Here is a 15,424-nt window from a genome sequence, read left to right on the forward strand (position 1 = left end):
CTGGCTGTCTACTAGTTTGTACCGTTTACTGGTTTCTACTGACCATCTACTGGTTTCTACTGACAGTGCATTGGTTCGTTATGACCTTTTACTGGTTTGTGCTGGTTTCTGCTGGTCTCTTGTTACAGGTGTGAGCTGTCATACTGGGTCTACCTGTAAAAATGTCAATATGGTTATGTAAAAAAAAGTCTGTTGTTGCGGGTTTGAGCGCGTGCGCGCAGGTTCACGCGTGTCCTGCCCTTGTGCTATGATCTGGCGCGTGGACACAGACACACACTGCATCTCTCTGTCACACACACACACACACACACACACACACACACACACACACACACACACACACACACACACACACACACACACACACACACACACAGAGGAGGCGGAAACCTCCATCTGCCCTGCTCGGTGACCGACCCGTCATCCTCGGGCTCGCGGGGAGAAACGGATCATCCGCTCGCCGTTTCTTTGGCTCAGACCGGAGGAGAAACCGGAAAACGGGAGAAAAAATAGAAGAAAAAAAGGAGGGAAAATGGGAGAAATGTATAGTCTATATATAGGCTATGCCCCGGACTGCACCACCGACACCTCCTCCGCCGCCGCCGCCGCCACCTGCCCTCCCGGTACCGGTAAGTCACGGAGGGAGAGATGGGAGCGGATGGTGAGTCCCGGGGCGGGTTGGCGCTCACGGTGGCCGGTTATCGGCGCTATCTGACCCGGGAAAATGACTTTTGAGGTCCTGTGAGGTCGGGTTACCGTTCAGCCATGTTGCGGGAGAGCGCGAGCAGAGAGCGCGAGGGAGGGAGGGAGGGAGGACCGGGAGGTTGGGGTAACGGCTGGGCTCTTGACACCTGCCCTCGTTCCCGGTAACCGGACAAAAAAACGTTAAAAACGTCTGTAATTGCGGTTGAGGAGTCCCGTTGTCGCTCACCGGGAGCTGACTTTGTGAGTCGGTGTGAGCCGTTCAGCCATGTTGCAGCGGGGGGGTAACCAGCTAACGGCGGGGCTCCGGGGTTTGACACCGACCGACCGACACCGCGGGGAGGGGAGGAGGGAGAGGGGGTGGCGGAGGAAACCGGTGCCCGGTCATTTTCGCTCCCCGGCGGATGCGGATGCGGTGGCGGCAGCCCGGTGCTGTGTCGCCTAGAGACGGAGGCTGAACGGAGCGGGGTCGATGAGGGTAACGGCGGTGAACCGAGGCGACGAACAGGCTGCCGGTAACGTCAAATCAGTTTAGACACAGTTTCATTTTACAGCCGCATTTTATCCCTTAAAATATATTAATGGAAGTTATTGTTTTTTATTTAAATGTTTCGTAACTTAATATATTTTTCTTTTTTTTTAAATGTCTTTTTTTAATTTATTTTTTATTTTCATTTATTTTTTTGCATTTTTTGTAAAAACGTTTTTTTGTATTTATTATCTCGAGGTTTCATTTTAATTAGAAAAATTATTTTTCTTTTATTTATTTTCTCAGTTAATATTTTTCTCTATGTAATAATAGGAGGCTAAAATGATTTTTGTAAAAATAGTGGATGGGATTAAGAATACACTTTTCATTTAATGTGATTTAATTTTAGGTTTTAATTCTGGAAATCAAATGTGTCTGTTTACAAATTTGAATTTATACATTTTTGTATTTTTATTCATATATTTTTAAAATTTTTTTAAAAATATCTGTCCCAGATTCAGATTTATTATGTGTAAAATATATCACATTGCGGTATTTGTAATTTGTTTTAAGTATTTTTACCAAGGAGGTATTATGCAGTATGCCAGCAGGGTTTTTTTTTTTTTTTTATTTTAAATTGTTTTTATTTTTATTTTACTATTTATTATTATTATTATTATTATTATTATTTTTTTTGATATATTTTTCCTATTGTAACAACACAAGGCTAAAATGTCTAAATTTGTGGGTGGGATATAGAAGACACATTTAAACAATTTAATTAAATTTTGTGCATTTACATTATTTTATTTTACTTACTATTTTCTTTTGTCCCATTGAATATTTTTACATTTTATATTTATATATATATATTTTTATTTTATATTTTATAATTATTATTGAATATTTTTCCAAATGTAACAATACGCGGCTAAAATGTTTAAATCTGTGGATGAGGTTCAGAATACATCTTTAATTTAATTTAAAATTATTATGTTAAATAATTTTATTTGTTTATTTATATTGTCACTTGGTAAATGTCTGTGGTAGTCTTTAGACAATATCAGAGCAATTCTAATTTACCGTATTTTATTTTAGTTCTATTTTTTTATTGTTTTCTTTTTGTCTCACTTAATATTTTATTGCACAATAATGAATGAATATATATATTGTGTTCAGAATCTTTTAAACAATTTAAGTTTACACTCTATAAACTCAAGCTGTTTTAGGGTTTTAAATAGGAAAATTTTGAAATACTTGTTACATTCATATATATTTTCCACATACATTATTATGTGTGTAAATGAAAATTATTCTGATTATAATGAAGACATTTTATTATTTGTCTTTTTTTGTGGAACACCACTGCAGATTTATTATTTTTTAATTTTTATTACATTTAAATAATATGTATTTAATCACAAAGGATGGCTGCTAAATATTGTTAAAATCATATGTTTTACTGCGAGGGCACATAAGTGATCAGGACTAACAGCTGGTGTCAGGCGGAAGCGGTTATTGATGATTATTGATCATAAGCGATGAGTGTTTGTCGGAGGGAAGGTCAGGGCAGGAGACGACACAGCGGGGTCCGTTGCCATGGCGATAACGGGGATGATTTATCCCCTTATTATTGGGCCTTTTTCCATTCAATAATTTATTCATTCACAGATTCACTTTGTTCATATTCCTTTTCTTCTCCTCTTCCTCCTTTTATCTCCCTCTTTTTCCTCCTCTGTCCTCTCTCGCCCTTCGTCCTCGTTGTCCTCCTCCTCTTTCAATCCATCTCCTCCTCTCTCTCTCTCTTCCAGGTCAATGAGAGCCAGCGTTTTCTCTCCTCCGTGCTCCTCCTCTTCCTCATCTCTCCTTTTTTTCCCTCCATCATGCTCTCCTCACTTCCATATGTTAGAAAACACACTCGTCTTATTTTAGCATCGCTGCCTTCCTCCTCCTCTTACTCCTCTTCCTTCTCTCTTGCCCTCCTCTCCTCTGAGTTTTGACTCCCTCTCTTTTCACAAACACACACACACACACACACAAACACACACACAAACACACACACACACACACACACACACACACACACCGGAAAATGAAGCGTGGGTCGAGTGTGTTGCAGCCTCCCTCTGATGCAGCCAAACGACACACACACCCCGCAAACACACACACAAAGACACACACCAGCTGCAGTGATGATGCTCGCCTGCTGAGCGTGCCCGACACGCGCGCTGAACACACACCGGACACAAACGCCACAGGTTCGAGTCCCTTCCCAGCAGCCACCTCTCTCTTCAGCCCGGATGTCAGCACCAAGATGGCGTCTGACCTCCTCATCAGGCTGTCAGGTAACACACACACACACACACACACACACACACACACACAGTTTGCACACATATTATAAAGTACTGTAGTTGATTCATTATTTAGTAACTGAACACGAGGTTTGTACAGTCATGAAAACCTGGAAAAGTCACTGCATTTGCAAAAAGCATTATTTTTGGCCCAGTAAAACAAAATATACCCTGGAAAAGTTGTGGAAAACAGGAAAATTTGACACTTTTAAAGAAAACATTGCCAATGTTTTTTTTTCTTTAAAAATTTGCCAGAGACATTTAAAGAAAATGTGCCTTCCAAACCAAAAATGTTTAAGGAAAAAAATGCTTTTATGCTATAAAAATTGCCTAAAAATATATTTAAAAAAAGCCAAATTTAAAAAAAAAGAAGAAATTGTGCCTTCCAAACTGACTAAACATTTTTTTAGGAAAAAAGTAGCCAATTTACAAATTGCCAAAAAAATGTAAAGAAAAATAAAGAAATAAATCGTGCTTTCCAAACTAAAAAAAAAAAATTAAGGAAAAAAATTGATAATTTCTTTTTTCTTTAAAAAATTTCCAAAAAAAACAGTTGCAAAAAAAAATGCTAAACATTTGAAAATAAACCGAAATGAAGTATCAGCGGTCGTTTCAGAGAAGGTATGTTCTAAAAAAAGTACCTTAAAGTCATGGAAAAATCAAAGAAATTGATGGTAAAATGTATATGAACTTTTGGCTGTTTGTTTGGTTTTGGCTTCTTATAGCTCAAAATCTTTAAGCTGAAATTTTAGATAATCGAGTGCTTTGTGGGAACAGTTTGGGGACAATTTTTCCTGTTTCAACATGCAGAAAACCAGCTTCAAGAAGAAATGCTCTCCCAGTTTAGTGTGTGAAAGAGCTGACACGGCCCGACCTCGACCTCGACCAACACGTTTGGGATGAGCTCAACAGTCGGGTCGCGTCATGTGGGACGGATGACTGAGATGGGAGTTTCCACATTTGCAGCTTTCACATCGTTAACCAACTCAAGACCATTAGCTGTGTGATCTTCATAATTCTGATGTATCAGTAATCACGCTGAGTTTTGGACCGACAAAACAAACATCGTGGACTCTGGGTCATTGTGACAAACATTTCGCTCTATTTTCAGTATTTTTTACAAACTAAACAATCGATTAATTGTTAAAATAATCAGCAGATGAATCCATGATGAAAATAATCATTAGTCAATAGTTCAAAATGAGCTTCACCTCAACTATTACATCAAAATCTTGCTTTTACAAAAATGCATATGTCAGACTTTAACAGTCACAGCGGACAGATTTATACTGTAAGTACATTTACAAGTGTCCACATACTTTTGGCCATGTAGTGTGCAAACCGTATGGCAGGGATACTCAAGTGGCTTTGCTCAGGGGCCCACTTTTGCAAAATGACAGATGCTCGAGGCCAGTCGCAGCAGATTTTAGGGCATTTCTTTGATTTAAGATGTTTCTGGGATTTTAGGACGATTTGAGGATTTTCGGACGTTTTTAGGATTTCAAGGATGTTTTCGAGGATTTTAGGGCATTTCTTAGATTTTCGGACATTAGGTTCTTGGCTAGGACCTCTGTTTGGGTGTGGGGGATTCTCCACTGTCACTGTTTTTATAAAAAACCTCTATTTTGATGCTGTTTTATGCACTTTGACACCTTATGGAGACTAAAAGTACAAAATCAATTCTGTGTGAATCACTTTATTTTTTGTGAATTAAAAAATGTTTGGGGGCCACCTCGCACGCTGTCAGGAGCCAGATTTGGTCCACATGCCATAAGTTGAGTGTCACTGCCGTATGCTCTCAGGCTGTAATGTGAACTTTAATCTATTTACCTCTTTTGTCTTTTTCTTCAGAGGCGACCCAGAAGGCCCAGATGCATCCTGGGAGGCAGGCGGAGGCGGAGCTTCAGAGGCGTGAGGCCCTGCCGGAGGTGCGTGGCGGGCAGCAGGACGAGCCCGGCCTCGCTCTGTCACCGGACGGCCCCGGGGCGAGTCCGGAGCCGCCGTCACTCTCACACACACCTGATGGCAACGCCGCCACGGACACACTGGCCTCAGACCTGCTGAGGAAACTGGCAGGTACAGCTGTGTGTGTGTGTGTGTGTGTGTGTGTGTGTGTGTGTGTGTGTGTGTGTGTGTGTGTGTGTGTGTGTGTGTGTATGTATATATATATATATATATATATATACTGGGAATGACTTGTTCAACGTGTCTGATAGCAGGCGAATAACTGACAGATTTCCCACCAATCACAGAGCGACAGGAAGTGAGCAGCCGCGCGGTGAGGGTCAAAGAAGAAGAAGAACCGATGGAGGTCGACTCATTGGCTGCCTCCGACCTCGTCCACAATCGACCAATCCCAAAAGAGATAACCCCACCTCCCTCTGCGATGGCGAGCCACCATCTCTTCAGCATTAAAACAGAGGAGCAGGTCCCCGAGCAGCTGCTCCGCGGAGCCAAAATGGCGGATCAGTGTGTCCATGACTTCAAAATAGAAGACATGTTTTACACTGGAGGCTGCCAGCCCGGCTCCAAAACGGCAGACAGTGTCGTCCCCGGGGCCAACAAGTTTCAGTTCAGAGTGAAACTGGAGGATCATGGTGTCTCTGCAGCCAAAGTGGAAGACCGACTTCCATCTGGAGCCAAAATGGAGGACTGGCTTCAATCTGGAGCCAAAACGGAGGACCAGCTTAAATCTGGAGTCAAAATGGAGGACTGGCTTCAATCTGGAGTCAAATTGGAAGACCGGCTTCAATCTGGAGTCAAAACGGAAGACCAGCTTCTATCTGGAATCAAAATAGAAGACCGGCTTCAATCTGGAGCCAAAATCAAAGACCGGCTTCTATCTGGAACCAAAATGGAGGACCGGCTCCTATCTAGAGCCAAAATGGAGGACCAGCTTCTCCTTAAAGCAAAACTTGCAGAGCGGCCTTTCTCTGCGGCCAAGATGAGCAACAAGTTCCTCTCTGGAGTCAAGATGGAGGACCAGCTTCTCTTTGCAACCAAAATGGAAAACCGGCTTCACTCTGGAGCCAAGATGTCGGACCACGTTTTCTCAGGAGCAAAGTCGGAGGAGCAGCTGTTCTTCGGAGCCAAGATGGAGGACCAGTGCCTCAGGGCCGTGCTGTGGCAGGACATGTCGGTGAACCTGGCGTCCACGCTGCTGCACCAGCTCTCAGGTAAAAACACAGACAGACTCACCTTTTCTTTTTGGCCAAATATGAGTTTGACTCCCATTTTAAATAAATAAGACAGTTAATAATAGATAAAACGTGAAAAATGTGAAATAACATCAAATGTCCACAGATCATTTTGCATTTGTCTTTATTAACACAGTGAATAAAGTGTTATAACAGCAGGTGAACTCTGTTTGTCTCCCTGCAGAGAGAGTCAGTAAATCCAACAGTCGGCCGGTGGAGCCGATGACTCCGCCCCTCAGAGTAAGGTAACTTCCTGTCATCAGACAGCGACGTCATGTGGACACTTTGACCTCTCGACCTGCTTTGTTTATGATTTAAGTGATTCTCGAAGTCAAGGATGTTTCTTTGGTAGGACGGGTCCAAAGAAAGAAGTTCAAGGAATTCAGAAACTCATAATGAAACACCAAAACGGCTAATAAACCGAGCTAGCCGACCTCGACACTTGTCTAGCTAAAATTTTCACACTGGCCCAAACCAAGTGCAAACAGTAAAACTACGCAGCGCCGATCAAATAAAAACTACAGTTCTGTTTCTGTGTTTGATCTCTCACCTTAAATGTTTTTAGAAACATATTTTCGTGCCCTGTTTAGCTGTAATACGAGATTGTTACCAGCCGGCTTCCGTCGTGTCAAATGGACGAGCCAATGAGAGCGTCCATTGGTCCGGTGCAGCGCAGTGCATTCTGGTAGTTGTAGGTTTTCGACCTCTTGGTTAAAAGAGAAGGCTACAGTCCTTTTTTCACTGTTTTTTTTCTTAAGTTCAGGTTCAAGAAATCTTTATTGGGGCAAATTCTTGTGCAGCCAGCTGAAGTACATTAGTGCATACAATAAATAAGTACATTTAATAATTTAACAATACATTTTTGGTCATGTAGCACCAATTTCCAAAGTATTTGCGCATTTCTACTGCAGAGACGGTCTAGTTCTGTGAAAAGAAAGAAATACGTCTTTACTCTGCAATTCTTCAAAGTTCGAAGGATCCGAAACATTGAAACAGTCCTTCAGCGGGATTAAAATTGAGCCTCGCTGAAATGCCGTCTAAGGATTCTTGCTTGACTTTGAGAAGCACCTTATATATTTGTGTGTGTGTGTGTGTGTGTGTGTGTGTGTGTGTGTGTGTGTGTGTGTGTGTGTGTGTGTGTTGCCCTTTCCTACAGTCCTGTTTTGAAGGTGAATGTGGACCCGCTCCGCTCCTCCCCTCTTTTGAGCTCTCAGCAGCCTCCACATGGTAATACTCTGCACACACACACACACACACACACACACACGCACACGCACACGCACACACAGAGCTGCAGTAGATGTTGTGCGTGTTCTTGGACGCTCAGATGAAGATGCAGCGTGAGAGGAATCAGCTGCTCCCGTTTTGCTTGAGGAGGCGTCGATCTTTGAATGTTGATCTCCGTCTCATGGGAGTTTTTTTTTTTTTTTTTTAATCGTGCACTGACTCAGTGTTTATCATTGGCGTGTTCGCTCGCCAACCTCAGCGTAATGTGCAATAATGAAAACTGACACGGGCAGTCAGAGTGGAAGGATTAAAGCATCGCAATAACGATGAGTGGCAGGATGTGATGCTGCTGAGCAACAAGACGCCAACTTCAGCCTCAACTCTGCTTCCCCAGATCAATAACCCATCAGCTACATTAATAATCGATCTATCAGCTTTGTTTGGGGGTAGTGTTGAAGCCCCGGGTTCATACAGTCATTAAAAACCTGGAAAAGTCATGGAATTTGCCAATAGAAATTTCCAGGCCTGGAACGTTTTTGGAAAAATCATGGATTTTATTTCACGTGATGTGTTCAGATCCAACAATTTCTTTTTTTTTAATAGTTTCTGGCTGTGATAAATTCTGTAATTGTTGGTGAATGTCTGGAAGGCATGTTTTCTTTAATGATTGCCAGCATTTTTTTTTAAATAGATAAAAAATAATTTAAATTTCTTCTTTAAAAAATTACCAAAATCCTTTTGAGAAAAAAAAATAATGCCAACATATTATTTGTAAAGACAACCGTCGTTCCAAACAAATCATTTTTAAGAAAAAAAATTATTAAATTTCTTTTCAAGGACTTTTGGGAATTTGAAAATTCATTGATAATTTTTATGTCTCAAAAAAAATCCTCAACAAAAACTTTGTATGAAAAAAATCACTTTAAATAATTTTAAGAATGTAAAATTACAGACCTTTTTTTTTTAACCTGTGCATGTTTTCTTTAAAAATGTGGTAAAATAAAGGATTATGGGGCATTATTTCACCCTTAAATGTCAAGTTTATTTCTAAATATTTAGATGTTTATTTGTTATTAAAAAAACGAATAAATCAATAATTTAATGTCGGCCAGTCGCAGCAGCGGGTCTGTCGGCAGGGCGGCTGTTTTTGTATTAAGCTTATTTCAGTTTCCTCCTTCAGGTGGATGAGTTTAAAAGCACAAACACTTCGATACACACTGAGCTGACTTTTCTAAACAAACACTTTTGGGTAATTTATCGGCCTGCAGTGTTTTTTTAATGCAGCCTTATTGTTATTATTATTGCTTTTTAATGATTGTCTCTCAGTGCGCTGTGTTTTATCTGTGTTATGGATTTACGCTGCCACCACGTCGCCCTCGGGGTTTAAAATAAAGACGGTACTGAAGTGAAGTGACTAAACAGTCTGCAGTCATGGAGGAGTTTACCAATAACAGCCTCCACAGGGACGCATCATTAGTCGATTTTAAAATATGGCAGCAGAGGATTTATTTCGTGGACCGTTTAAGCAGAATATAAACTGTTTCTTTTGTTCTCACAGAAACCAGAACCAGCAGGGATCAGGCCGCAGGTTGCTCGTTCTTCTACAGGTAACACAAACAAACACATGCACTAAGGACTCGCACTGACATCCTGGACTCCCTCAGACCCTGAAACCAACCATGAAAACATTAATACCAGCCTCTGAAGCAGCGAGGACTGCTCAAACTGTCCCCACTGTCCTAAAATGTCCTCATGCGGTTGATGACTAAAATCGGCCTTCACAAAAAGCCTCTTTTACCAGCTTCGCTGTTCTGTATGAAAAGTTACGATCACGGCAGCGGGGGTAGTAATGCCGGCGATACGCACGACAGGGACGAGCAGCAGGTGACAGCAACTTTGCTGAACTGCTGCGTCCGCTGCCTCAGAGCCGCCGGCTGCCACGAGTCCTGAGTGAACGGTTTCACTCTCACTGTGCCCGACGTTCTGCTGCTCCGTGTGTACGCTCTGCACTCCGACACTGCGGTGCTGTATGTTTGTTCCAACAGCTCCAAAATCAGAAAATCTATTCGTGGTGGTAGATAATTTAATTGTGGTGGGCTGCCACGAATAAATAAATGTGTGGGGAACCCTGTTATGTGTACGACCCACCGCTGGGAGATTCAAATTTTAAAGAAATTAGTAAGAAGAGCAACATTTTACCAAATAAAAACAAAGAATAACATAAAAAAGCGTTTAAAATGTATTTCCTTAACATGATAATAATAATAATACATTTTATTTATAGAGTGCTTTTCGGGGAACTCAAAGACACTTTACAGAGTAAAAAGGATCAAAGAATACAAATAAAAACACAATAATACATAAAGATAATAAACTATAAATATAGTTTTTCTTTTGCTTTTTTTCTTTTTTCCCTAGACATTTCCCCCTTGCTTTTTTAAATTTTTTTTTTCTAAATCTACTAATTTCATGCAATATTTGAAAAAAATTACATTTTTTTAGGGGTTAAAGGTTGAAATACTTTAGGTTTCAGAAGGTTAAAATTAACCAGAACAGCATTAAAAAAATGTATCTTTCGTGTGTAATTAGTATAAACAAAATAATTATAAAAGCCATGAAATAATTAAAAAAAACTACAGAAACATTATTATTTTATATTGACGTTCTGCGTCTGTCTGATGAACGCGAAGCTGTTTATTGTTGTTTACCGATCAGAAAGCGTCCGAAGACGTCGGCGCACAACAAGGTCGTTTATTTATTACATATACAGATTTTAGATGCCTGTTACCACGGCAACTGTAACACATACCTCCACCTGCCCCTCCAGGTGTCATGTGTGCGGCTTTGAGACGGACGGCCGCGCCCTTTTCCAGAGTCACATGACGGAGCACCGCCAATGGGAGCACGGCTCCTTCTCGCTGCACTGCTGCGTGTGCGACCACTCGACCAATCAGGAGGCGGAGATGAGGGCTCACGCCAACACGCACATTCAGGGGAGCACGGGCGCCGACGCAGACCTCAGGTGGGCTCACTTTAAATATTAATATATATTAAACAGTAATGTCCTAAAATATTTTTATTAGTTTAGAAATTGGACATTTTTGAGAATAATGTGACTTATTCTTTCTGAGAAAACCTGATAATGTTTTAAAAAAAAAAAAAAAAAATGTTGAAATACTAAAACTTTATTCTGAAAGTTTTATTACTTTTCCTCAAAATATTGTGATTTTTTCTGACAATATTACATCTTTGTTTTTTGTACATTTTAGACTTTTTTCTTTTTGTCATGTTGTACAACTTTATTGAAGAAATAACTTCATTCTCACAACATGACATTTTTAGCCTTTGAAAAAAGACTTTAATATTATCAATTTTGGCTTCGGTCTCTTTTTATTACAAAATATTATGTTGCACAACTTTATTGAAAATACAACTTTATTCTGGTCAAGTCAATTTTATTTTATTCTCATAACATTACATTTTTAGATCTTAAAAAAACTTTTTTATATAATCAGTTTTGACTTTGGTCTCTGATTATTATGACACTTTTCTCCAAATTTTACAGCTTTTTAAATAAAAATAAAGTCTGCTGAATACTTGCCTTTTAAATTTTTGTTTTTAAAAGTATTATGACTTTTTAGCTTTATTGTCAAAAATAACTTTTTCCCAAAATAATATTGAGAGTCAGAGGGACTGAAGTCTGCAGCATCGAGCAGGTGCAGCGCTCAGTGTGTGTGTGTGTGTGTGTGTGTGTGTGTGTGTGTGTGTGTGTGTGTGTGTGTGTGTGTGTGTGTGTGTGTGTGTGTGTGTGTGTGTGTCTCTGTTTTATTTTCGGCTCGTGCGTCTGTAACCCTTCCCTTCACCTCCTGACTCCCAGATGCCCCGTCACCCCACCCGCCGCTGCCGCCGCCTCCAGCAGCGCTCTGTCAGTTGCCATGGCAACCCAGCCGGAGAATAGCACCTCCGAGCATCGCTGCCGCATCTGCCAGAGGTCGTTTCCAGGGCAACAGGAGCTGCTGGTTCACTTCCAGGGTCATCGCCAAGGCAACCAGTACCGGTGCGACCGGTGCGGCCACCTGACGCGGACAGCCAACAAGCTGGTGGAGCACGTGCGCGTGCACACGGGCGAGAGGCCGTTCACCTGCGACCTTTGCCCCTACAGCGCCAAGCGGAGGGACAGTCTGCGCCTCCACTGCAAGGTCAAACACCCCGGCGACGTGCACACACACCGCTCGTACGTGCACGGAGACAATCAGCGCGCACACAAACACGTTCAGCGACTGCACACACCGCCGAGCGCACACAACGCCGCGCCTCCCTCCTCCTCCTCCTCCTCCTCCTCCTCCTCCTCTCTGCCTCCTCTTCACCCCTCGCTCTCTGACCGGGCCGGATGGAGGGAGCTGTCTCCTCTGCTCCCCATCACCACACTCATCTCTCTGAAACCACGCTCCTCCTCCTCCTCCCCCCTCTCATCTTACTCCTCCTCCTCCTCCTCCTGCTCCTCGTCTTCCTCCTCGTCTTCCTCCTCCAAACACTCCTTCCTCAGTTACCTTGGTCTGACAACTTCTTTGTAAATGCTTTTTTTCCTTTTTCTCCTCCTTTCCTCCTCCCCCACTCCTCCACCTCCTGCTCCTACTCTCTTCTCTCCTCCCCTTCTCCTGCTCCTCTTCTCTCCTCTCTCCTCTTCCTCTCTCCTTCTCCTGCTCCTCCTCCTCCATTCTCCTCCTCCTCGCTCCTCTCTCCTCTCTCCCCCTGCTCCTCCTCCTCCTCCTCCTCCTCCTCCTCTCTCCCCCTGCTCCTCTCTCCTCTCTCCTCTCTCCCCCTGCTCCTCCCTCCTCTCTCCTCCTCCTCTCTCTTCCATCTCTCTCCTCCTCCTGCTCCCCCTCCTCCTCTCTCCTCCTGCTCCTCTCTCCTCTCTCCTCTCTCCTCCTGCTCCTCTCTCCTCTCTCCTCCTGCTCCTCTCTCCTCTCTCCTCTCTCCTCCTGCTCCCCCTGCTCCTCCTCTGCTCCTCCTCTGTCTGTGAATGTCGATCAGATACTGTTATGCTCTGCACTGAAGCGCTGAGGAACGTTTTTGACTTTATTGGATTTTTTGCATCATGCTCGTGATTTTTGCTGCCTGCGTTGACTCGTCATATAACCACCGAACTCTGAGCTCGTTACCGTGTGACATATTTACTGCCTGTCGCTCCCGTCCTTCAGAAAAACACGCGCTCTGAAAATCCTCCCGTCACACGTTTTTAAATATTAAACACTTTGCCGCGTAGATAATTTGTTGATTCTGTTGTTTTTAGGTGAAAAATCACTTAAATGATTTTAATTAATCAGCTGGAGGGTCGGGATGATGTCGCCTGTTTCCATAACATTATTATTATTTATTTACAATTTATTTATTTAGTTATTTATTTTTTTGGATAAAAGAAATGTCCGAAAGCAATGTAAACTTTGCTCCTGCTGTGCTCTGAGCAACAATAATGGAATGTAACTGAGTACATTTACTCTGTGCTGAAGTACACATTTGAGGTACTTTCACTTTACTTGAATACTTTTATTTTCGCTCCATTACATCTCAGAGACAAATGTTGCACTTTTTACTTCACTTCATTTATTTGAAAACTTTAGTTGCTAGTTGCAGATTTAAATTGTTATTATAAAAAAAACAAACAATTAAATTATGATGAATTATTACGGATTAAACTCCCCAGAAGAATATTAAGTAATTTAAATTAACTTTTAACGTCTTAAAAAGCTGCAACATTAAAGTGATGAACACTAATCAGAGTTTCTCACATATTCATTTATATCTGCCACCAAAAATGTATTTTCTAATTTTGGAGCTGGACTGTTCATCAGGAGCGCTGTTGGATTATTTATACCTGTTTTCATTAAGAATCACAGAATATTAAAGAAAAGAAAAAAAGAAGAGAAATTAAAAAATCATCACCAAATATTTTTAAAGGAAAAAAATCCCAAGTTTTTACTTTTAAAATATGCCAAAAAATGTCCAAAGACAAAAAAACAAAGGCCATTTTATTCTTTAAAATTCACAAAAACAATTTAAATTAAAAAAAAATTACCAAAAAATTGTAAATAAAAAGAAGTGCCAACATGTTTTCATTAAAAAGGCCACATTTTATTTTAAAAGAAAACACGTTTTCTGTTAAAGAAGAAAAAAATGTTTTCTTTAAAAATTTACAAAAAAGTTGTAAACAAAAAACATTTGTTTTCTTTTAAAAATCGCCAAAAATCTTAAATTTTTTTCTTGGGGCTAAAAAACCCCAACAAAAAAACAGCTTTACTTTCTTAAAAATGGCAGTAAAATAAATATAATTTACAGTCCCTCCCCAGTACTTCAAAAATGATCCGACATGCCTCCTTTTTTGCACCGTTTTTTTATTTCATAAATAACGAACAGTCCCTAAGTTATATTTAAATAATCTGTTCTAATTCAGTTCTGAGTTAATTAATTTTTTAGATAATATATGTTTTAAAAAGCTGTTTTATAATAATGAAAAAGCACCAGTGAGGAGTATAGATGGTTGTTTCGGTGAATGTATTTAATGTATTTAAAGATTTTCAGACAGAATTATTTCAAAAGCAGAATCTCTCCTCCGGTGTCTCTTTGAGGGTTTTTGAAGCGTTGCGGTTTTCTGGAGGACGGCGATGATATTTCTAATATTTGTGTTGTATATTGATAATAATGTATTTGTGTTGACACATAAACAACAACAGGAGGCTCCCAGGAGTCTGAAAATGTCTTAATTTAAAGTTGCACTATATGTAGTTTTGCTGAAACAAACAAAAAGTCATTTTAGAATATTTAAGCCTTTTTTTTAACACACTGCTCTGCAGCTTCAATCAGGGTTAATTTACCAAAAACGTCACTTCCTGTTCACGGACGTCTGACCGTAGAGTCTAAAATACATATTTTAATGAGTATTACTTGTTAAAATTGCCGAGAGTTTAACTTATTTGTGCCACAGTTTATTAATTCATGCTCTGAGTTTAATATCGTGTTTCACATTTTGTCCATCGGGGGGCAGCAAACATCTTTTTGGATGCAAGTTTGCGAAAAAAAAAACATCGAAGAGCCCGAAAATGTCAATTACTAGCGACAGGAAGTGACGTCATCACCTTTCAAACCTAAAACACACACACACACACACACACACACACACACACACACACACACACACACACACACAGAGCGTCTGCACACGCACACGTTTTAATGTATCTCCGATCAATGGTGCTGAGCCGATTTCTGCCTGCTCGGATTTTATTTTATTTCGACACGAAGAAGCATGAAATTATTTTTTAAAAAAAAAAATCTCCTTAACGTTCAACACAAACAATCATCTTCTTTTTTTTTTTTTTACGTAATATTTTTTATTTAAATTATTGTTTTTCTCTGCTGTACCCTGTTACTGTTTGCTGCTGCAATGATCAATAAAGTTTAATTAATCTCACTTGGCC

At 40.7% G+C, this 15,424-nt stretch overlaps 1 protein-coding gene across 2 annotated transcripts; it reads left to right on the forward strand.

The window, feature by feature from the left end:
• The first annotated feature begins 374 nt into the window (after positions 1–374).
• On the forward strand, positions 375–15,156 carry LOC121940124 (uncharacterized). Of its 2 annotated transcripts, XM_088073880.1 has the most exons (9): positions 375–629; positions 3,270–3,516; positions 5,377–5,601; positions 5,778–6,701; positions 6,907–6,967; positions 7,879–7,949; positions 9,508–9,556; positions 10,777–10,971; positions 11,827–15,156. In XM_088073880.1, the coding sequence occupies exons 1-9, from the start codon at positions 564–566 to the stop codon at positions 12,521–12,523; spliced, it is 2,535 nt and encodes an 844-aa protein (XP_087930006.1). In that variant the 5' UTR covers positions 375–563; the 3' UTR covers positions 12,524–15,156. The 2 variants fall into 2 exon arrangements, with proteins under 2 accessions (XP_087930006.1, XP_087930005.1); XM_088073879.1 differs by lacking the exon at positions 375–629 and having other exon boundaries at positions 3,134–3,516.
• Positions 15,157–15,424: the final 268 nt, after the last annotated feature.

Source organism: Plectropomus leopardus, chromosome 23 (genome assembly GCF_026936395.1).
Source record: "Plectropomus leopardus strain MGB_pleo_1.0 chromosome 23, ASM2693639v1, whole genome shotgun sequence".
Lineage (NCBI taxonomy): Eukaryota > Metazoa > Chordata > Actinopteri > Perciformes > Serranidae > Plectropomus > Plectropomus leopardus.

Excerpts from the sequence above, each read along its gene's own strand:
- LOC121940124 (XM_088073880.1), top strand. The coding sequence starts at position 564 with ATGCCCCGGACTGCACCACCGACACCTCCTCCGCCGCCGCCGCCGCCA. Across the intron at positions 630-3,269 it reads CACCTGCCCTCCCGGTACCG|CGTGGGTCGAGTGTGTTGCA; the intron begins GTAAGTCACGGA and ends CGGAAAATGAAG. Across the intron at positions 6,702-6,906 it reads GCTGCTGCACCAGCTCTCAG|AGAGAGTCAGTAAATCCAAC; the intron begins GTAAAAACACAG and ends GTCTCCCTGCAG.